Below are 22,918 nucleotides of genomic sequence, written 5' to 3'. Positions count from 1 at the left end.
CAGACCACATTCGCACTTTCTTTTCCTTAACGCACGGAAAACCGAACGAGCAAGCACTTAATATTCAGACAGACAAACACATGTATCTCATAAAATCATCCACTCTGGCCGGCTGCTCTTACACCTACATGTATACACACTGCGCACATACGATGCAGTTTCACGGGAAAATGACCTCGTAGACCTAGGAGTCTCCGCATGTCGGTCTCACATCCTGTACTTTGCCAAATGCAGTGTAGTTCCAACAAGAAGAACAAATCGCCCGTACATTTCTCTCATGTCAACGCCAACCAGCTCTTTGATACGATTGGCACGGCCCTCTCGTCGGCGTACACCGGACGCTAGTTTCCATAAGGTACAATAAGCAGGAGTCAAAGCTGGCGGACAATGTGGCACTGCCTTTCGCTTCGCACTTCTGACTGCGTACACTTCTCGTCTCACTGTTCTTCCCTCGACAAACGTCGCATTCGTCCTCGTGACATCAGAGCGACAAAGCCCTTAGCAGTTTGCATTCGCACGGACCGCTGTCCGCATTTTGTGTTTAGATCGGGAATCGTTGCCGATAAAGATTGCATGGTATTATAGATTATCTATAGGCTGACAATAAAGACACTTGTACGCATCGCATTTAGTTTAATTGCAGTTAATTACCCGCTTCACACAGACTCCAACACGTGCGTTGGATTTGAATAATTTTTTTGGAGAATGAGATCGGAAGCTTACATGCACCTCGAGTGCGAGACCTGTGGTTTAACCATTGGCCTCGTAGAAACGTGTTTGTCAGTCAACCAATGCCACTTCAGGCATTCGTTTAAGTACTGCAGTTAAGAGCTCGCAATTGGCATAGCTGTACCCATCTGTCCTTTCCCTGACGTGATCGTCGTGAGGCCAAGTCCTCGCCTACAGACACGCTCATTGAATGAAGAAGGACATGAAGACATTGCTCCCGGCCGCTGGGAATCGAACTGGCGCACCTCGAACCCATTTGCAGCTGGGAACTGCACTCGCTAAGCACTAAGCTATCGTGTGACGTTCGAGCTCAGCAATGTGTGCGGCATTTAGGTGGCCACGTTCAGACTCTGAGAGTGGTGGCATCTGTGCGTGCGTTGCGGAGACCACATCAGGCAATAATGGAGCGGAAGAAGACCCCCCCCCCCCACCCTCCCTTTACGCGTACTGCAACTCAGTTGTTCTTGAGAAGATAGCGACGTCAGCGTTGAGAGCCTGCTGCTGTCACGGTTCATCTTTTTCTTGCAACGCTCTCTAACATCTATTTAATCACGGATTACTGCAAACTAACACAAAAACTTCATCCCCTATTTATACTACAATAAGCGAAATATTATGCATCAGCCGTAAATTTCATGAGCTAGAAAGGGCCAATTCTTCCCGCCCGTTCGTCACGCTTTGGTTAAGGCATGGTACAATGCTACATAAAAAAAAAAAGATCGAGCTACCATAAGAAAAATAAGGTGCCAACCAATAATCGCGTGTTTTGAAGCCGTGCATTCAACCACCGTTCTAAGTATTTCGATTTCTGCGATTTTACGTGCTAAAACCACGATTTAATTATGAGGCACGCCGTAGTTAGGGACTTCGAAATAATTTTGACCACCATTTAATGCGGTCCCAATGCAAGGGACACGGACGTTTTCGCCTTTCGCCGCAATCGAAATGCTTGCTACCGCAGCTCGGATTCGATCCCAACACCATATTCGCTCAGCCACCGCGGGAGGTCGTTCAATATATATATATATATATATATATATATATATATATATATATATATATATGTATGTGTGTGTGTGTGTGTGTGTGTGTGTGTGTGTGTGTGTGTGTGTGTGTGTGTGTGTGTGTGTGTGTGTGTGTGTGTGTGTGTGTGTGCATATTGCACGGAACATGCACGTGCACTGATGCACATTGCTCCGTCGCTCCGTACACCATCGTTTTGCGCTGCAGTGGTGTCTACGAGAATCGCCAGTTCTTCAAGCAGAGGCGTAAAAATGCAAAACAAAAAATTGTGCCAGGAGTAAAGGTGAATTGAGAAATGACCCCATCGCGGGGGCCTCGCTATCTGGGTCGTGCATTCGATGCCCTCCTAGCTCGCCCCGTGGAATGTTGCGGCAGAAAGCGCTCGTCGCGTCTACTGCTGCATGCACTCTGCATGCGGCTTCAAATTGCTCAACTATGCTCCAAGCGGCCACAAACTGAAACAAGCGCCTTTTCAGTAAATGCGTTTTTCTTTTTTTTTTCTTTTGTTCTCGGATAAAAGTCACCGAACCGAGGATGTACCAGGAAATAGGTTTTGTGCGCCTAATTGCGTACGATGCTTGAGGGTACCGTATTTTGGTGACGGAAAACCGGTTCCGGGAGCTGATGTAGACCGTTTAAATATCGAGTGTCGCGCAGAGAAAAACGATTCGCAGGGAAGCAGTGATGTCGACTGTCATGTTTGAGGGGTTTGCGGATTTCAGACTCCACTTTCATTGCCTGACAAGAGCGTATCTGGAAACGAACAAGACTTTTTTTTTTTCATACGTCACAAAATTAAACGCAAATCTAATATTAGCCTAATATGCGAGCCGACTTCTACGTTTGGGCCCAGGCTGAATGGTTTCGACAAGAGGGTATTGAAATAGCCGTGCGTTTGCTATAGTTCGATCACCGCGCGGCACAGCGCTTTTTCTTTGTGACTCAGCTCAGTTCATCGATCCCACAGAAACAGTGATCGACGTCACTTGCGTCATCGTGGGAATTTTGAGTATCGAAGGTGACGGCGCGCCGCCCGGTAGTAGGGCGGCCACTCCACCCAACTCCTGCCCTTAATTCACGAGTGCGCCTGTTCTTGGACAGCTTCCTTTATATCAGTCAGTGATTTAGAACAAACGTGCGTGCCTACGAAGTAAGATGAGGCAGGCGCCCAACCGAGGCACCGGCAGAAAAGGCGCAACGAGGTCAAGCAGCGGGATAGGGGAAGAAGCCCCGACGGTCCCCTGAACTCCGGAGACGCCGGTTGCAGGAGCTCGCGCCGGCCACAGTCGAAGCCCCGAAGTCGGCGCTGACTGACTGCGCGCCGAGGGGATGCCCTGCTGCTGCCAGGTGAGAGCGGCGCGCCGCCGAAGGGGGGCCACGTGAGCGGCGAGCGCCCATTGGCCGCCGCCGAGCGTGACGTCGTGCGACGTCGCGGTACGGCGGCGGACTGTTCGCCGGCCGACTCGGCCGCGCGCCGTCAGTTTGACGCGAGAGCCAGAGGTGGAGGTGATACAGGCACCGGCGTCGTCGGCTTCGCGAACTTCCCAAAACTGCCCGTCCGATGTGAGTGTCAGTGGGCGCACAGCGGGCTCCTCGATTCGGCGCTGGGGAGTAGCACGCACAGCATGCGCGGCCAGCCGGATTGTGACACCCTGTCCACTGATCTGCTGCCGACCACGCATCTGCTGGGATGTTTTGCCGCTAACGCCACATGCTTATACACAAGTGAGTAGCCGCTATCTTGCATCCTCTCTCCCTGTGTGTTCCACTTCCCTGGTGTCTTTCCTTCCTTGATTTTCTTTTATTTTTAATTTTGCAGTCTTGCGCGCGTTTTCAATGTTTCCACCCTTCTCTGACTAACCGAGACAAAGGGACAAGAAAAATGTGTGCCTTTGCTTCGGAAAGTCTTACGTGCAGACGACACGCCTTTCCTCGGCTTGCGATCGTTTGAAATTGAAAGCGTTACTCTGCGGAGGAGAGGGAAAGGACTACGGAAAATAAGATATCTGTTTACCGTCAAGTGATTGCACCTGTCCCTGACGCATTTTGTTGCGATTGAAACCGCTCGGTGACACGGACGGGACAGTGAACTTTTCTCGCCTTCCCCGGTGTACGGCTGTCGCGGGTCGGCAGAATGATTTGTGCTCGTTTTGCGTCTGTCGCTCCCTCCTCCCTCACACCCCCTTCTTTTTTTTTTCATTTTTCACTATACGGATGTCGCCGTTGTGCGCTGTATGTATGTCTGAATTTAATTCCGGGTTTTTTATGTGCCAGAACCACGATTTGATTATGAGGCAGACCGTAGTGGGGAACTCCGGTCAAAATTTGACCGCCAGAATCTTTAACGTACCCCCAATGTACGGGACACGCGCGTTTTCGCATTTCGCCCCCATCGAAATGCGGCTGTCGCAGCCGGTATTTGATTCCGCCACCAGAGCAACACCATAGCCGCTAAGCCACCGCGGCGGGCGTATGTATGTCTGTGTGGTGCACAATGCATAAAAATAAAAACAGACTTTACTGCTCGCCTTTACTGCATATTAATGAAAAGTTTGGGAATGGGCGACTTCTCGATTTATTTTTTTCTTACTTCTTTTTTTGCGCGATTCTGGCGGTGCCCCGAATTACTGTTTTTGAAAGCTCATTTATATTTATGTAAAGCACAGCAGCGCGACGCCGTCTCTAATCAATGGTCGCTAAAAGCTTGCTCCTTAAAATTTTATTTTCATACCCGTGGCGCCATGAGCCAATACAATTTCTGTAAAAATGATCCTTCCTGCTTTTTCACCCGCTTAAATGTACTGGTACTAGTTTACTCTCACACTATTTCTTCACACACACACCATGTGGCACGTGCGTTATGTTCACGCCAACCTTATTGGCTCGTGCTAATATTGACAAGAGCGTCTACCGTGCGCAAAGGCGCCTCTTCCTAGTGTGTGTGTTCAGGAACGCTCCTCTCCATATACGGAACATTGGAGCCCAATGCCGTACGCTGTCACGGCTCGTCGCACAAATCAAACTTGTCTCTCGCCTCGCATGCGTATAGGCCGGCTGCGAGTGCCTTCCGTGCGACGGTCGGGCTTGCTGCCAGATTTCAATTGGAAGATTACGTGGAGGCCTCTTCCGCAGCTGCCGGCTCGAATGGGACGGCAGCCTGCAGCCGTTGCTCTCTTGTGTGGCGATGCATTCCTCGACGGCTGCGTGCTTGCGCTATTTTTTTTTTCTCTCTCTCGCGAACAGACTGGTAACCAGGCAAGGCGTCAAGCTAAGGAATGCGAAGTTTCCATCGCGAACGCTTTGCAAGGCCGCGCGTGAAAGGGTGTTGCCCACCAGGGACCGCGCAGTGAGACTTAATTTCCGCATGGGCGACATACCTACATGCGCTATGTTTGTTAGCTGCGAAAAGACACGCGCACTCTTCTCGAACGGAAAGAGGCACGTTGAGGGCGTGGAGCTCCGGGGAGAGGGGAGCGCAAGGCGCGTGTCCAACGTGCAAACAGTGGGCACCATTGTTTTGCTGTTCCCCTGAGCGTTCGGAGAAAAACTCGTTGGGTCCAAGGAAAAGCCGCTTCCCTACAACGATGCTGCTTGCGGGGCAAAGCCACTTCGGTGGCTCGCACCTGTACGGAGCCGCGCTTGGAGCTATCCTCGGGAGCTGCTGCCCTCTTGCTTTTCCTCGTCTTGCGGCCGTTATTGTTATCGTTGCGCAGTGTGACGGCGGTCACAGTGGGCCGCAATTCGGCGTCTATTTACATCAGCGTGCAGGTATTTACGGTTTCCGGGCGCTATTCTCGCATTCCACGCTAATCTTGCGCGTGCGCGATAAGGCACCTCGGGTGAGGGGGGGGGGGGGGGCGACGTGCTCGCGGCTCTCACGTTGGGCGTTCCAATCAACACGGTTTCGCAGAACACGCGGGAACAAATCACGACCGCTGGCAGTGCGGGCGAGAAATAACTGGGGCCCCCGCGCTGGTAGACTGTGCGGGCCGTGATGCCATCATTAGCTGCGACGAGAGTTGAGCATAAAAACGAGGTGCGGCGCCTGGCAGCCGCGGGATGCTGAGCCGAGAAGGCTCAGCGAGCTGAGTTATGGACGGGGCCAACACAGCAGCTGCTACAGCGGGCCGGGGGAAAAAATCCCGACGCATGTATTAGGATGGATGTGACATGCTTGCAGATTGTCTAGCGGGCTGCGCGGCCCAAATGCTGCTTGTCACGCCGGATCGGCCGCTTAAACTAATGGGCCGCCCTTCCTGAAACAAATGGGACGCGCTTTTCTTTTTGTTTATTTGTTTATTTTGCGTCTTTCCGGCCGCGCACCGTAAGGCCACGCGTGGAGCTCCCATTGATGCACCCACCGGCGCGGATCCCTCGTAAAACGTCGAGTCGGCCCGGAGCCCCCTTTGAAGTCGCGACCATCGACGGCTTCCCTTCGGGCTTTACTGCGGCGACCAACAAGCAAGCGCGTCGCGAAGTGAGTCCTGCGTGCGCTCCTAACGGATACATTTCAATCACTGATCCCCTACTCTGGCACTGCGCTCATTGTGCCGACGTCGCACCGATGCTGATAAGCATCGGGCTCGCTCCAACACTATGTCACCCAGTTCGTCCTTATCGCGAGGGGCGCAAGGAGGCCCGCTCTGCAGCCAGTCTCGGTCTGGTGCGCTTCTTCCCTCCCGCTGACAGGTTGGCCTTATACGCGTTGCGGCCGCTTATCGCGCTGCGCATTCAAATAAAATCAGCTTTATTTATTTCAATACTACCGAAATACATACTTGGACCGATATTCTACAGGCTCGTGGCCGCCCCGACACGAACTGCATACACAGGTCAGGATGAGGGTAGAATGCTGAACCAAACGGAACAAGCAATGCGGAGAAGAGTGCGTATTCCCTGGTAGTGCAAACATTGGAAGTGGAGAGAGAACACTACACATAACCACTGCCACCAACTCATGCACTGTTTGTGTTATTTAGATAAAATACCTTGAAGTACTTACGCTTTTGCTCAGTTCTTGTAAGACGTGCTTGAACGCGGTCGACGCCGGTAGGGGGCAAGCGCTTATGGCCTACCATCCTCCCTGCCTTTACTCCGTTTCCCGTGCTCCACATCGACACCTTCTGGACTTCCGGGCCTTATAGGTTCGAAGGCTTTCTGTGTACATGACTGCGAATCTGCTCTATTCTGGTATTCGGCGCTATCAGAAACAGTATCTCACAATTCGCTCGCGGCAGCTTCTGGCGTGTTATCGAACCCGTGTGCCCCGCATGAGTTAAGCGTCCCCTTCCTCGACCAAGCTTAGTTCCTTCGGCATAGCGTCGCAGTACACGTATTGCAGAAATAGGGAAAACATGCTAAATACCCAAGATGCTCAATAGTAAGCCTGGCAAATAAATTCCGAACACGTGTACGTTTCTTGATGGGCTGCGGTGGTTTCTTCTGTAGAGTCGTAAAAAGTAATGCACACTGCAAAGCTAAATCTAAGTACATAAAAGGCCGAGCTGTATCGATAACAGCGCATAGTGAGAGTTCGGACCAGTGAAAATAACTTCAACAGCACAAGGAAAAGGTGACTGGAACTGGTTTGATTGCATTTTGTCTGAACGATTTCTTCGGGGGGGGGGGAGAAAGGGGAGGGGGGTAGCGCAAACATTTCAAGATAATGCGCGAAGTGTTGTAGGCGACAGCACTAGTTTTATTCTGCCCATCTGGTGAAACAGCAATAAGAATGAAATTTTAGGGCGCCGTTGATGTGTTATTGTTATATAACTCATGCACAAGGAACAAAATTGCAGTGATTATCGCAAATAAAAATATAGGCGTCGGCGTAAGGTGTAACGAAAAGCTTGCGCAAGACAGTGAGTTAACAACAAAAAATGAAACGGAGGCTTTGACGAAAATCCGTCTGTGCGAGGATGATCATGGTAAAGAAAGCAGACGCTAACATGGTGAAGAAGGCTCACGTGTGGTAGCCGTTACGTCTCGTTCGTTTTCTTTGAAAGTTCTGTTTTGTTGTTAGTATCCGCTTTTCCTTGCCACCACCAGGTAATAGAAAAGCGAATTCTTGAGATTTAGCATGAGTCATCTGGGAAAATTCTGCGCGAGGCTAAATTTAATATAATCTCTTCGCTCTGTACCGGTCCACAGTGAGGCAAGTGCTGCGATCGGGCCTCGTCTACATGAAGATTGTTCCTGCGCACTGATTTCTATGATACGTTCGCTAAATAAGGGATCAGTGTTCCTGCGCCACTACAAGTTCCTGCCAGGCAGGAATTGCCTGCGCGTCATTGTGGATAATAACGGCAGATGGCGATCACAAACTTCAGCCTCTGAAATAGCCTCGCAGTTCACTTAATTTGCATAACGGTGGCTTCTTGCGCGATCATCTTGCGCTAAGGTTGTAGAACCCCGCATGCACGGAAGCTGCATGCCACAAGGTCTTCGGGCACCTGGGCCGCGCCGCTCCTGGGAACCCCTTTTGTTTCGTGAAGCGTTAAGCTGTTGGCCAAGGGCGTCGCCTGAGCTCGGCGCCACGGCCACCAAGCTCGTGCACATCGCCATGGGCGCGTACAGCTTTCCCCGTATGCAACCTCCGGGAAGCGCTCTCACGGGAGCTGCTGCCGAAGCACAGGTTTAGCTCGAAGGTTCCTTTAGCTTGGGCAAACAGCCGTGCGCGTCCCGACTTTGCGGGGAACTCGGCTCGACCCCGGCGACCCTGTGGGAGACCCAGCGGTTCGCGCCCCACGGTTCCCGGGCCGCCGTCACTGGGTCACGCTTGGGTGCCGCACCCGCGTGCGGCAGTCGTGGACAGGGGCTTCTCGTATGATGTACCGCTTGATTTTTTTTTTTTGTCTCACCCGTCCGAACAAGAAACCACTTTCGTAGCCGAACCATCCGGCTGCGCGCAGTATACCTTTCTAAAGCCTACGATGTGGATGGTCAGCTGTCTGCAGATAATTTTGGTCTTTGGTTGATGACCTATACCATCTCAAAAGTCGATGACCTATACCATCCCGGCCATTTCACGTGGCCATTTTCCTACTGCTGCACACGCGGACGAGAAAGTTTTGAGCCGTCTCAATAGCTCCTCACACGCCTGTACAACCGTTAAGCTCCTTGGAGTTTTTCTTCTCCAAACCATTGTGGGCAGTTTAGAAGCTGGGCGAGTTGGTGCATGACTGTGTTATGAAGCGTTGCACGAACAATGAGACCAACACAGGGAAAAAAACAAAAACGAAGTAGACGAAAAGAGCGCTCTTTCCGTCTACTTCGTTCTTTTTCTTGTGTTGGTCTTTTTGTTTGTGCAACTGTTCCTAACATAGACATTATCGGCACGGTGCCGATTTTAAAATGTCACTGCAACATAATTCGGCCCGCCGCAAATCCATGCACTCCTGCTTTTATTTCTTGAATAAGGCTAATCGTAATCGCTATTTAAGTGTTCGCCACGCCTTGCGGGTGATCCTCTAGATTGCACAGTCTTGGTGCGCCAAAGTTTCATGATCCGAGTCCAAAACGCAAGTGGTTGGAAATTCTTGTGCCTTCGACCTAGACAGAAATTAACGTCATGCAGCACCGCAATAAAGAATATCATGTGTGTGTGTGTGTGTGTGTGTGTGTGTGTGTGTGTGTGTGTGTGTGTGTGTGTGTGTGTGTGTGTGTGTGTGTGTGCGTGCGTGCGTGCGTGCGTGCGTGCTGAAAAACGCTTGGTTGATAGCACCGGCTAGCAAAGTGTCTGGCTCCTACTCCTCGAAGGGAAGGCTGAAAACGTGGTCACATGTCACAACACCTCGGGACATTTGTGGCATAGCAAGGCGCAGGTGGGGAAGGAAGAGGGAAAGACAGGGAAGTTAACCAGGGAGGAAACAATGTCGCACGATAGTGTCAGGGCACATTCAATCGCTCTATGTGTCAATGACCATCAACTTTGTCAGCGTCCTACCCTCGAGCCAACTGCGATTCCGCGGAAACCCGAGCGTTTCACGGCGTCAGCGCCGAGAAACATATGAAATCAAATGGGACCCAGCGGGCACATCCCACGCCCTTGCGTACATGCGAGGTGAATGGCTGTTTAGGAGCAGTCGTGTGTATACCGTATTTGATACACAACCTTTTTCTCTCGCTTGCTGGCTTGGCGGACGTTGTGTAAATATCCGCTGTGAACGCGTTACAGCTTTATACGCGGTTGTAACTGCTGTCCGGAAGAGCTCAACTCCTTCGCGGGTTCGTCCGACGCTGTAGGCCTCGCGCTGTTTGCACAATATTCAAAAAAGAGAGCCTATAGGTAAGGAAGAACAGAAAAGCCGTTGCGTGACAGGAGGCGCTTTGGCGCGCGACCCCTCGCGCGTGCGCAAACGTGGCGTGCATCGGTCGCGTTGACTCCAAGCGCGAGACCACTTTCACCGCATTTCCTCGGGCGCAAGTGCAACACCGATGCCACCATTGGGTGACCCAGTTATGAGAGCCCGTGCCGATGCCGTCTTTTTGTTTCCGTTGTTGTTCTTGTTGTCTTTGCCTTTTCGTCACGCGTACATTGCACCGGGGTGTCAGGCGCCGCCTTCGCGGCTAAATTTGTGCAGGACCACTCTCGCAGATCCGTGTTTGCTCGTTTAAGAGAATTGGCCTGCAGGGCGAGTACGGGTTGGTGCGGCCTGTTGCACGCGCGCGCCACGCCGCTCCCCCCCCCCCCCCCACCTCGCAGAAGGTCCTTGAAAGTCGCTCTCGCGAAGCGGCGCCGCTGCTGCGAAGTCTGTTGAGAAATTACTATTTCTAGACTCAGTAGCGTGCTGCAAACAAAGACAGCAGAACAGGCGAGTCGGTGCGACAGTTTTATGTCGTACCAACTCGCCCGACACGATTCTCATATATATGTGTACATCTGTTGCGTACGTGCGTGTGTGTTGAGGCCTGTGTTAAATTCTATTTTCTTCGATTTGGAGGAGTATAAAAAGAAGGGGGAGGGGGGCTTATGATTACTGGCGAAAGTCAACGCCAAAACTTCCATTTTCAAATTTCGAAGAAAACGTGATCGCCGGTACGTCAGTATGCCGTCACGGATTTCAATGCATTTTGGCCGTTTTGGCACAGTGCTCGTAGCCTGGTTTTTTAAGTATTTTGTTCCTTTTGAACGCAATGTGGTCGTTTACTTATAAACATTGCACCAAGAAACACATCATCATGGTATCTATCCACAACTTAGTAGAACCGCGTAGACACTATCAAAATCCATGACATCATGGCATGCTCCCGTTGGAAGCTCATGTAGGGGGAAGTCGCCGCCCATCTTTAGTTTTGGCATATTTGCTGGCTTAATAAGCCTGCTATCGCGCCAAGGGTGACTGTTTTGCTAGTGCAGAAGCGTAGTTTACTATTACAGCTTAATTATCATTCATTGTTGAGCGTTTTCTTAAAACGCGGACAAAAATAGTTTTTCGTGTCGTCTAAAATTAAAATGGGTTTAAAAATAGCCTATTTTCTTCTCCGCAAGACGTGCGAGAACGCTCATGAACTGCTGTGTACCCGCCGTGGTAGCTGAACTAGTGGCTATGGCGTTGCGCTGTGTTGTACCAAGGTCGTGGGCGCGATCCCGGCCGCGGTTGCCGCATTTCGATGGGAACGGAATGCAAAAACGCTCGGGTACCGTGCATTGGGCGAAATTTGAAGAACTCCGGCTGGTAAAAAAGTAAACCGGAGTCCCCCACTACGGCGTGTCTTATAAGTAGATCGTTGATTTGGCTCGTAATGCCCTAGAACGTAACTAATGTAACCGCTGTGCACTAACTCGAGCAGCGTGGGGCCCTGAAGTGCCGTCTTTCAAATGGATCGGAAGAGTCAGCTGAAAATAATGTTTTTTTTTTCTTAGAATGGTAATAGCTATCAAAACACCACTTCTCAGATGGTGTATGCTGTTGTCTTACGTAACTGTATCTGTCTAGGAAAACTGAATGCTCTCGAACACACCCAAGCGAGAGAGGCAATGGACCAGTTTTCAACAAATAAACAACGTGCAACGTCTCGCTGACGTATGTCCATACAGGGCACGCACAGCTCGAATTTCAGTTTCGTGTATCGGCTACGCAGCACGACTAAATGCATTCAACGCGCCGAAGGTGTGAGCGTGAAACTCTTGTCGACGATTTTGTACCGGCGCTGTCATTTCACGGGACATCTGACGTTCAACGGCGAAGGAGAGCGAACGACTTCGCGTTGCTTCAGTGAGCCTGGGAGTACCCCGCTGTGCGAAATGAATCTTGGGGCTTCGGCCCAGCCGGCTCTCCAGCTGTTCTGGGACGTAAACTACCCCAATCTGAAAAAAAAAAAGAAACGGGAATAAAGGAAGTGAAGGGTGTAGGCTCAAACAAAAAAGACATTCAAGAGTGGAGAAATTTCTTTCGAAGGAGAACAACGGAAACATGTTGCTTTGTAAACAGACTAGTGCGTGCATCATAAGAAGGAAAATGTCAAGGCTTTTATGTATAAGACCACGTGATAAACGTTGTCCCGAGCGCGACACACAGAGTCGCAAATTCTCTGTGTGTGTCTCTTTCGTCGTTGGTAGACGCTCGCTCGTGTCACGAATGCAACGGTAAACTCGGTAGCACGAGCCAGGTAGCGCTATCGTATAACTACTATCGGTAGCCAGCTTTGAACCTAATTTGTGCTCGCTTCTCATCCCTTCACCCTCTCTCGGTGCACTAACAGGCATGCCTGGTATGTGGGTTTTGTAAAAACTGACTCTTGTCGTTTGATTCAGACCAGCGGAAATGCTAATCTTTTGCCTTCGCAGTAACATTTCCTTTAAACAGTTCCCTTCTCTGTCTCTCCTACAGATCAGTAATCTATACAGATTATCGACTTCAGGTGTGTGTGTGTGTGTGCGTGTGCGTGGGTGTTTTCGTAAATCTTGATAAATCTAGTGGTGTCTATTATAGGAGACAATTGATAAGTGCTATAGTACAAGTTTCTTTCTCTCTTTGTGATGTTTATATATGTTTACATACTTAATAATAAATCTTGCTTTTTGAGGAAGCGAGCGCGACTAGTTTTGCCGTTGTTGACGACGACTTGCGCCCTCGCCGACAGCCGTACTTCATTTGTAAAGCTGGCAAGACATACGCTGCTGTCGCACATTGTTTGCTGACAGAACCGTCGGTGTAAGCATGAACAAAGCAGTAATAATTGTCAGAGGGTTAACAGAAGGCCAATTGATTCGGTTGATGTAAGAGTTGAAAGGAGGCTATGAGAGGACGATGTCGAAGCGTCGCTCTTCCTTTGAAGACCTCCGATAGATATTCCTATTTTCGTTGCCGGTAAAAGACGCGAAGAGTAACAGAGGTCTGACTGCCAAAAAGCCTATCTTGTGAGCCATGATCCGTTGTACTCTTGTAGCATGGCGTTGATCTGCGCACCCGGACGGTTCTCAATCAGAGAAAGAAGCGGGTGGTCAAAATGAAGAGATGTCGGCACGTTTCCAGACTGCGAAGTATGACAAAATGTGGCTCCCGCGTGATTGTGCCAAATTTTCCCAAGTTCTGACGTCTATTCTTATCTTGTAACATTGCTTTTAAAAGTTACTCTTATGTGAAAAGGAGCAGCCGTCAACATCATAAAGTGACCAAATCTCTTTATTTTCATTGCAATGAAGAAAGGCGACAAGGACCTATTTTTATTCCCCTGAGAGCCTTTTTGTTTTGTGTGCATCGTATGATAACCGAAACGGTGCTAAAATAATTTCAATTAATTATTTACACTGAAAATCAGTTGACTGTGCAAACAGGTGCCGATGCCGCATCGCGGAGCAGGATGTAATACAGCCCACGCGTTCGCATCACCCTTTCCCGCCGATTTTTTTTTTTGCTCACGTTGTTCCATCGAAAGGTTCAGCGCCTCGGCGCCTGCCTGTAGGAATGGCGACGAGCTGCTCGTCTCGGCGGCCGTAGCCCCTGACCCCGGGTGGCGCCCGCGAGCCCAGCTGGCAGCCGGCGGCCGCCGTTCACGTGCCGGCATGCGTTCGGCACATTGACGCGCGCCGTCCTTGGCGAGCCGCCGCCGCGCTCTGGAGTGTCCCGTCCTGCGAAAAACGCCTGTAAACACTCCAGCGTGGCGCTGGTGCGGCCCACTCGGCCACCGCCGACCCTGTCCTCCCTCGCGCGGCCAGGGGCCGTGCGAGTGCGCCGCCGAGCCCCGGGGGGAAAGAAAAAGTGCGTTTCTTCGACTATTTTAATATCTCCCGCTGTGCGCTACCTGGAACCCCCTCCGCACCTCGGCAGCCGAGTGTGAACCAGGAAAGCCCGAGGCTGCCCTCCGACCGACGGAGCCGTAGGGGCAGCGAGGCGGGCTTCCTCCTGTAACGGAAGGCAGCGGAGGCGAGATGCCGCCGCTCTTTATCATTAAGCTGGGCTCGCGGTGGCAAGCAAGGTGTGGCCTCCCGAATTGGAAAAGTGCGCTGAATGTGCGGGGGCACCATTTGCGCTCGCGTATGACGCCCCTCGGCAAACATTACGCGTTTTACTCCCATTCATCCTATCGAGAAGCTAGCGAAAGACGCTCGTGTAACAGCGCGATGAGAGTGCGTAGTACGAGTCCAATTATACACGTCTGCGCGAGCAATTCTTTTATTGTTCCCTGTTCGTGTGCGATATGAATGCCGGTGTGGTTTTTTGGCGCGGTTTCCTGTTTGTTATTTGACGGCAGCGCAATATTGGCGCGTCATCGCAGCTGCCAGAAAACCCTTCCTGGCGAGCTGCTATGGCTTCGGGGGTTAAACCGTCGTCTGATTGGCTTGCCCACGCGCGAGAAGCCTTGTTGCTGTTCATTCATGACGGTTATCGGCACACACGTACATCTGATTGAGCCCAAGGTGGAGCGGAAATCCTTTTGTTGTTCTATCTATTCATTCTGTGTACGCTACGACCTTCGAATCCTTTTCTGATACGCTGATGATTTCCAATCATTGTGCGCGCACTTTCGAAAGAATACATACTATTGCCGATGACCGTTGCAACTACGCACCTTTGAGATAAGCCTGTCATAGACAAACTGTTCCGCCATGCGCGGCGTCCACCGTGTATGGCCAGCGATAGCGCACAGGCATCGCTGATAACCCGCGGTCATGGCTCCGGACGCGCCCTGTCGCTTTTTGACGGCTCGCAATCCTCGACCTCGGGAAGTCGTCCGAGGTCTCACCTCATCTGCTGGCATGCGAGCACTCGGCGTTCGGTGCTGGGTTATTTTGCCAAATATTCGAAAATTGCAGTTCTTATGCGATGCAGAAAGCCATTCTGCAGATACGTTCCAGTTCCATGCGCGAGCCCATTATTGGGCAACAGCAGAATGTGGCCCCGTTCAAAATACGTGTTGTTCTCCTTTCTATATATCCCTTCCTTTCATTTGTCGCGAAAGCGTTTTATGGCCATGCCTCCGAGCGCTGCCCAAGAAACGTCTGTAGGGGAACTGACGTCACCACTCGCACGCATGTCAATGGCATGGCAATTCAAACTTACACGCGGATTACTTAGAGGCATCGCGAATGGCCGCGAGCCGCTCCTGTGTTTACCTACTTTGGTTCAAAAGCCAAACAGTCCTGCCTTTATTTGCCCTTTCATTTATTTGCACCAGTCGTGGCAGCATCCTCTCTCCCGGTGGAGTGTGTGCGCACGCCATTCACAAATAAGCGCCACCCCCGGAGACAGTGGGCGCGACCATCTGCTGGCGTGTTGTTGTCATTCACAATTGCTGTTCGAGCGCCTATCTGCGTTGCGCGTGCCTGCCGGTTTCCTCCTGGCAAAGCCGCATGTGCGGGACGCGGCGTCATGTGCAACGGGTTGGCTGTCGCGATAAGGGTCCGGCCCGGTGCGCGGCACGAAGCGACGGGGGTCTGGCCACTGTCTGGCCAGGTCGCGCCGCCGCAGCTTGGCAGCCCATCTGGGCCGGTTGCTGCGCCCCTTTTAGCCGCCGAAGGTGGGAACAAGCGGCGCGGCGAGAGATCCGCTTTCGGCGTAACGAGATCTCCCGAGTCTCTCCCGACGAACCTTTGGTGCCGAGGGCGAACGCGAAAAAGAGATGCTTGATGAGGCGCCGTGCCGATTGCGCCACAGAACGATGGGGGGAGGCGTGCTCTCCGGGGCCCGAATGGAATGTAGCGGAAGAAGGAGGCCGCCGTGTTCCTCTACGTTGGCGTCCCGTGATGGGGCTTCGCTTTTCCCGGCCACCGGCGCATGCGTCCAGCGCCGCCAAAAGGGCAACGCTCCTCGCAGCGGCTCGCGTTCCCTGCCTCGGCCCGCGGCGCTGTCACACTCGCCGCTGCTTTCGCGTTGGTAAACCCCCTGCCGCTATCGTGCCCGTCGACGTGTCACCACGCTCGCAGACTCGTGTTATTCGAGATGATCACCGACGTTCCTACTCTCGTCTCACGGCGGCTAAAACAAAGGCTGCTGGCTGCTCATTCGGCCTGTTATGTTGGTGCGTTGCTTCGGTGTGCGGTCGTTTCCTCCGCGGTGGGTCATCCTGCGTCTATAGGTTTATTTGATGAATCTCTCTTATCAACTCCGGCACCTACGTTCAACTCTTATGCGGCAACCAAATGCAGAAACACTTCCATCTTATTCTAAATAACATTTTCTGTTCATCAGCCAGCGGATTCACGTGAAGAATTTCGCTTGCGTCATTTACGTGGGTTGTCATGTCTTCGTGTTCTTGCTTGCGTTGCGTTAAATTTCGTAGCCTCATTATTTATTTATTGCAAATTCCTTGCTTGTGATTTTTTCCTATCACTCTCTGTGTCAAAGATATCGTTTCGAAACCTAACTTACTTTCATCACCGTTATAGGCATTTCATTCTTTCTTCGTGCAGTTTCCTCGCTCTCGTCAGTACGCCTTCTTTCATTTAGCCTCCGCGAGACAGGCGAACGAGCAAGCAAGCAGACGTGGGGCAACCTGCCGCCAGCAGCGGATGCAGCCTCTTGTCGTCGCGCTGGTGTCTCGGGGAAACGGGAGTGACGTTACTTTTTCGGTGATGGCGTCTCGGATTGAAGCCCTTGCGAATCGCGATCGTTGTCGACGTTCGTGGCTGCTCGCCGTTCCCGGTCGAATCCCTTTTACGGGCACGTGGCAGGTACTTTTCAATCCGGAGGGACGGCTGGTGCGCCCGAGCACCGATGACTGTAATTAGGCGCAACCGGCGTGGCGCACTAAGGCGCGTGGCGCGCCGACCACGTGTTGCGGGAAAGGAAAAAAAGGGCGCGCTCGCGGCACGAGCGGGGGATGGACGCCGGCGCGCGCGCGGGAAGGCGTGGCCGCCGGCCGAGGGCGCCTCGCTCGGACGCGCGCCTGCCTGCGAGTAATGGGTGCCCAATGCGACGTCACGTCTTGGGGGACGCCTACAGGCGCATGATTCAAAGAGAGCCATCCAGGAATTCCCGTTCTCGTTCATTTATTTGCTGTTACGCCTACTTTCCCCGGCGCCCTGGCTGTGCGCTTCGTTTTTCAGGCACGCAGCTAAGTTCACGCTAAAGTAGAATATTGTCTTTCTTTTTTTTCTCCCTCTCTCCCCGAGCTTTTCTGCAGGTCTTGAGCCTCCCTGAAATGTTCGTTGCACGCCGGCCATGCTGTGCTTGCACACCGGCAGTTTATTAGAGGGCCGGGGAAAACGCTGTCGGGCGTGAACCTCTTCGGTGCGTTTCAGCGTTGGCCGTGGAGCACCTTGCAGCTCCCGTGTGTCTAGCCGCGCTCAGCACGCGGCTCGCCCATTCAATGTCTTGACTTCTCCCAATTTCCGCCCCTGGGAAATGCCGATGCGCCGCCGGAGGTGGCTTGCGCGTCGCCCGCCTCGCGCCGCTCCGCTTTTGCTGATCTCTTTGCTTTCCATTAGCGAGGTTGCATTGCCTTCGTTGAAGGCGGCGTTCAGCTACGAGAAACCCGCACACGGCGGCGTGTCCTCCCGACGGGCGGCAGACGTCGTGTGCCACGCGGATGGGCTCTCCCCTGGAGCCGCACAAGCCGTGTTTGAGGGGAGGGTCACTGCACTCTGGCGTACACCTTGCGCCTCTCGGGGTTCCCTGAAGCGTGCATGCGAAGAGTCGTTAATAAGGCACAAGCCAGAGCCCTAATCCCGACTCAAATGGCCGCCTCCCCTCCCCCCGCGGGGGACGAGGATGGTGGGGGGGACAAGGTGAACCCCTCCGCGATCCGCTCATTCACCGCGAGCGGGGGCCCTTTATGGCCCTAAATGCACTTCCGAGCGCCTTTGAGCCCATGGTCTGGGCCGGCGAAGAAATAGAATCATTAGTGGACATGTCTCCCGCTGCGCCTGCTCCCCGCACGGCCGTCCTTTTTCTCCTCCCGCGGTGAGGTGGTCCCCCCGGGCGGGTCCGACAAAAACCCACTCTACACGCCGGAGGCTGTTACAAAGTGCGCCCGTCTTGCGGTGATCCTTTAATTTTGTTCAGCCTGACCGCTTGCCTTTCGCCCCGCCATGAAAGAGTTCTCCCGACCAGGGGACCTTGTCTGGTGGGGGTAGAGGGGACAGGGAACATGCGCGCAGGGAATTTCCCATAGCGCATGCCTTCGCTCTAATCCTCGCTTTCCCAGGCACGGCCTCCTCCCCGTCGGAGGAAGGTGACAATGGCTGCACCGTCACGTTGCTCGTCCGTGGGCTAAGACGTGTTCCTCCCCGTTGTGCAAGCTCTGCCAACGTCTCAAGTGAGCCGCTGTTATTTCTGCCTCTGTATACGTACGCCTTCCGATGACTTTCGCAATACATGGAAGGGACGTTCAGACGAAGGCGTTAGCAGGATTGGCGAAAATAATTCAGTCTATTTAGCAAAGAAGAAAGTAAATAAAATGAAATGGGGGTGGGGTAGGGCGGAGACTGATTCGTTGTTTAAGTTTTCTCTACTCTTTCATACATGCTTTTCTTTTTCTCGTTACCCGTAGCCTTGTGACATTTAACTACACTGGAAGTTATGGTGGCGTAGCTTGATGTTTGCGTGCTATCATGGGAGGAGTTTATGTGCACGTAATGAGGAGAAGACGAGAAAAGTGCATAACTTGGCTGTCAGCCAATGTCGGCAGTCATGCGGAAAGAAAGCAAACGAAGGTGGAAAAAGAAAAGGTCGACACACAGCAAACTTGTTTCTGGGTTCATCGTTTATCTAATCGCTTTTTCTTTCCTTTTTTTTTGCGCCGTTGGTTCCGGTTCTTTAACTTTTCGCATAGGCGAAAATTCCACTTAAGGAGAGATGCACTCGGCTTCATTTTCGAGGCACCTGCCTACTGCAAGCCGATCGTGCCATGCACAATGTATGCATTAAGTACTTTTCTTTCCACTGATAAGAATCGTCAACACGCGTATATTTATTATTTCGTGTTTCGTTAAAGGCTGCGGTAACGAGACTCCGAACACCTGGGCGGCGTCATGATTCATAGCGACGAACGTGTTGGCGATGGCCGGCAAAGCATTTAGCGGAAGCTCTTGCTGTTACGTGATTTATTAGTCGGCATTCTCAGTGCTTGCGGTGTTATCCCGACGACCGAACAGCAGCTACAAGAGGCGCCAGCGTGGCCCAGCTACGCCATGTGCAAGGTGCATGTCGAAGCGGTCGCGAGCAGCGCGTTTGTTCTGCTCGCAGACAGCAAACACCGATCCCCAGAAGGCCCCACGAGTCGTTGGCGCGGTCCGTAACAACGGATTACGCGCTCCACGCCGGAGGGGGGAGAACCTTGGAGACACAGCGAAGGGGTACACATGGCAGCCGCGGACGCCACTGCGACGTTAGGGGAGAGTTGTTGCGCGAGACGGACGCGATTGCAGAGTCAACAGAGGCGCGCTATTGTTTGCTCGTGTGCATTTCTCGACAAGGCCGTTGTCTTGTTCGTTTGCGCGCGCCGGTCCCATTTGGCGCGCACGCCGTGTTATTGGGAGCCCAAAGCCTGCGGCCGCCGCCTGGATGGATCCTGGCAGGGCGTGTGTCCGAGCGGTGGGCCCACGCAGCGGCCGTCGGCTGGTAGTGCTCGCCGTTCCGACAGACACACCGGCGGCGTACCGGGCCTCGCAGTACAGCCGGCCTCGCTTCGCGGTCGGCCGGCAAGAGTCTCCCGAAAGGTACCCGCGGTAACCTCCCGAGGCAGTTCCCGCGGCGGCCGCCGCTCAAACAAGCGCCGGCAAGCGAAGCGTTTGCCGATGGCTGCCGCCGGGACGTGGCGGCACGGGCGGGTGGGCTCTCGACCTGCTCCTGGAATGCTTCCGCAGAAAAGGGCGCGATCTCCTCCCCCGCGGGCCCCCGGGCGCGCGAACACCTCCCCTTCTCGTATGTGTGTGTCGCCGCCTTTCTTTGCGCCCGGCCGCCGCGCTGCTCGTCTACTACCTGGCCTCCGGCGGTGTCCATTCATTACGGCCGCGGTCCTGCTGCCGCAGCTGCCACCTCCCTGGCGTCGCGCCGTGTTCCTGGAAAGTCGTGGAGTCATGCACGCGCTCGCCATCACCACTTGTCGACAGTGTGCTTCAGCGCCGTCAGGCCTGCTGCCTTGTTAGCCGATCGAAACAAAAATAAAAGGAACTCGACGGGCACTTCGCTGGAGAAGCTACAGCTGGCAAACTTAGAATCTACTGCTGCGAGTTTGGCTCCTGTGTTCGTGTGCGCCCGCGGCTGTTTTTCGCTCGTGCGTGTCACCGAGTGGTTGTTCTATTGTACGTGACCTCGCCTCCTGCACTTAGCCGTTCTTTAGTTTCTTTTTTAATGATATGTTCAGCGTGCATGTAGGAAAATTTTTTCACCTTCTTACCCTGAAGTCATCGGTGAACTATGAGAGTCCTGGCGATCCGTGCCGTTCCGTTCACTACATTGGTGCGCCCTTCTTGCGTGTTTCTTCTTTTTTTTTTCTATCCCATGTTATACTCAACGTTCGACCTTCTGGAGCCAACCATACCGATACCAATGGCGTCTGCATAAGTATGTCCCCAAAATGAAATTCTGCATGCATCCCCAGCTGAAAGCGAAACAAACAAGTAAGATGCACCAGATTCCCTTACGTGTCGCGTTCACCAGTCCGCAACCCAGATGTCGCGCGTGCGCGCGACAATCTGGTTTCTTCGAATGAGCCCGTCGATAGCCAACCACTATCAGAAGACTATAAGAACCCAACTGTGCATCCATGAATGTACACGATCCTTTCCCTTCAGGATCATCGCTCACTGCTCCTTTCCTTCCTCCAACATCTCTCTTTGTATCTCTGTAAGTAAATGCTTAATCTTCACAGACAGACAGCAGTACTCTCGTTCTCCCCCTCTCTCTCTGGCACGCAGACAGACAGACAGACAGTCCTTAGAAGCCGGTCCACCGGCCGAGAGACTGTTGAGCAAATAAGCAGAAGATAACCGCGAATTTGTTCTACTCATCCTTCTAAATACGGCATTGAAAAATCCAGTCTCTCTCTCTCTCTCTCTCTCTCTCTCTCTCTCTCTCTCTCTCTCTCTCTCGCTCACGCCGTATATAATGTGAAAATGTTACATTGACACGGGATGGGCAAGTGGTGATGGATTATACCTGCTGTCATTTCGTCCTTTTCGTCGTGCAGGCCGAAAAGATCAATTCTGCTTTTCCGTTTGTCTGGTATCTGCCGCGCGAAGCTGCTTGGTCTATGAGCGTCCAGGAGAAGGCATCGATTGTGCGAAATTCCGCTATTATCCCATTATCAATTTGTACTGCAAGTATTTCGAACTTGCGTTTGTCGTGAGTGGCGTTAGGAGATATGAGTTTACGTCATCAGCTGGAGGGGTTGCGCTGAGCTGCTCTTCAGAAGCGTCTCTTCGTGCAATCTTCAGGCCTCGCACCTACATATATAGCAAGTTCTTTTTCTTTTCTTTTTTTTTGCGAAGCAACTCAGAAGCTTCTCTTCCCGCTAACCTCCATGCCTTCCCCATGTCAATTCTCTCTCTTTCTCTTTGAAAAGCCTACTTTTTCTTGAATGACCTGTGGCAGATAGATAGCACAGTACTAGTCCTTCAGCTCGATTGCCCAAAGAGGCCGACCTTACTTGCACGAGAAATCGAAATCCATGCATGATTCACGAATTAACAAATTTTTATATACTCAATTCTTTAAACTAATTATTTAGCGGCAAATATTGTAATTTACAAATTGTAGCCGGTGAGATAGAAGGGCGTGATGGTTCAGGTGCGAGCCGTCGACTAAGCAGTGACGACTGCCCCAAAGCAGACGAAGACAGCGCTGTCTTGACTTTCTACTCTGCAGTGGTTAGCCGAGATTTGCGCTCTGCAGTAAAAAAAAAAATAATAAAGACCGCAACCATGCTCTTCCACGCCCTTCGAAGCTCATCCGCATTCCATTTTGACTTTAATGAAACGCCACTTTTGCTCACGCTTCCTTCCGTTATTCCTGTCTGCGCTGCCGTCTGGGTGCGCCGCTCGCAATACTCTTGTCTTGCTGAAACCGGGCTTGTGCATTTCGCTAGAATAGCAGCTTGGGCTTGATGGTTTTCCATCGTGGTTTATTGAAAAGGGCCGGAGGTACAAGAAATGTATTTTCGTCTGCGTTTTGCGCTGTTAACACCAGGACGGGCTGCTGCGCCGTTTTGCAATCTGCACCTGGCGTCAACTAATGAGACGACGAATTTACGAGCCTTTGGTCGTACTTCTGATGACGAACGCTTTTATTGCGGAGCGTGAGGATTCCCATCGCCGCAGAGACAAACCACGAGAAAAGCGACCTCGGTGGCTGAAACAGCGGAAACCGATGTGTGTCCATGCGCTGGCCGTGCAATTCACCGTGTTTTGTAGCGGGAAAAAAAATATCGCAATATATAGATATGACTAGACAGGAAAGGACGCTGGTACAAGATGCACGAGACGTCTCGGACTCCAACCATCTGCAATTTTGCACGAACGCGACGGATCATGGTATCGATATGCGGTTTCAATGTAACTGACTGTTTCACTGCGAACATTTGTGCGAATGCGACACCCGGTTAGTTGAGGCCGATTCGGGCTCGCAGAGTGCTGTACCCATTTTGCTGAGTGCTCTGAACACATGCGCCCTTGATAGTTACCTGCTGCTTCGTCTGACCGCGGGACTTATCAACTTGACGTGGGTCTCATCTCCAGTTCGTCGTGCGTCACCGTGTAAAGTGGGTTAAAAGTGTTCCGAAT

The 22,918-nt window shown here is 52.3% G+C and overlaps 1 protein-coding gene across 2 annotated transcripts in view; it reads left to right on the top strand.

Annotated features, from left to right (window-relative positions):
- Positions 1 to 2,672: 2,672 nt before the first annotated feature.
- LOC139054232 (fibroblast growth factor 17-like) overlaps positions 2,673 to 22,918 on the top strand; it is a 108,943-nt gene continuing 88,697 nt past the window's right edge. The window contains exon 1 of one of the 2 annotated variants that reach the window (XM_070530939.1): positions 2,673 to 3,477. Coding sequence is in view for 1 of the 2 variants with exons in the window: in XM_070530937.1 (XP_070387038.1) it covers positions 3,464 to 3,477 (14 nt within the window). In the remaining variant the exon portion in view is untranslated. The remainder of the gene's footprint in view (positions 3,478 to 22,918) is intronic. The other variant, XM_070530937.1, reaches the window with a different exon arrangement.

This window comes from Dermacentor albipictus, chromosome 1 (genome assembly GCF_038994185.2).
Source record: "Dermacentor albipictus isolate Rhodes 1998 colony chromosome 1, USDA_Dalb.pri_finalv2, whole genome shotgun sequence".
Taxonomy (NCBI): Eukaryota; Metazoa; Arthropoda; class Arachnida; order Ixodida; family Ixodidae; genus Dermacentor; species Dermacentor albipictus.
Note: the sequence above shows the minus strand (reverse complement) of the source record. Positions and strands in the feature narration are given on the sequence as shown.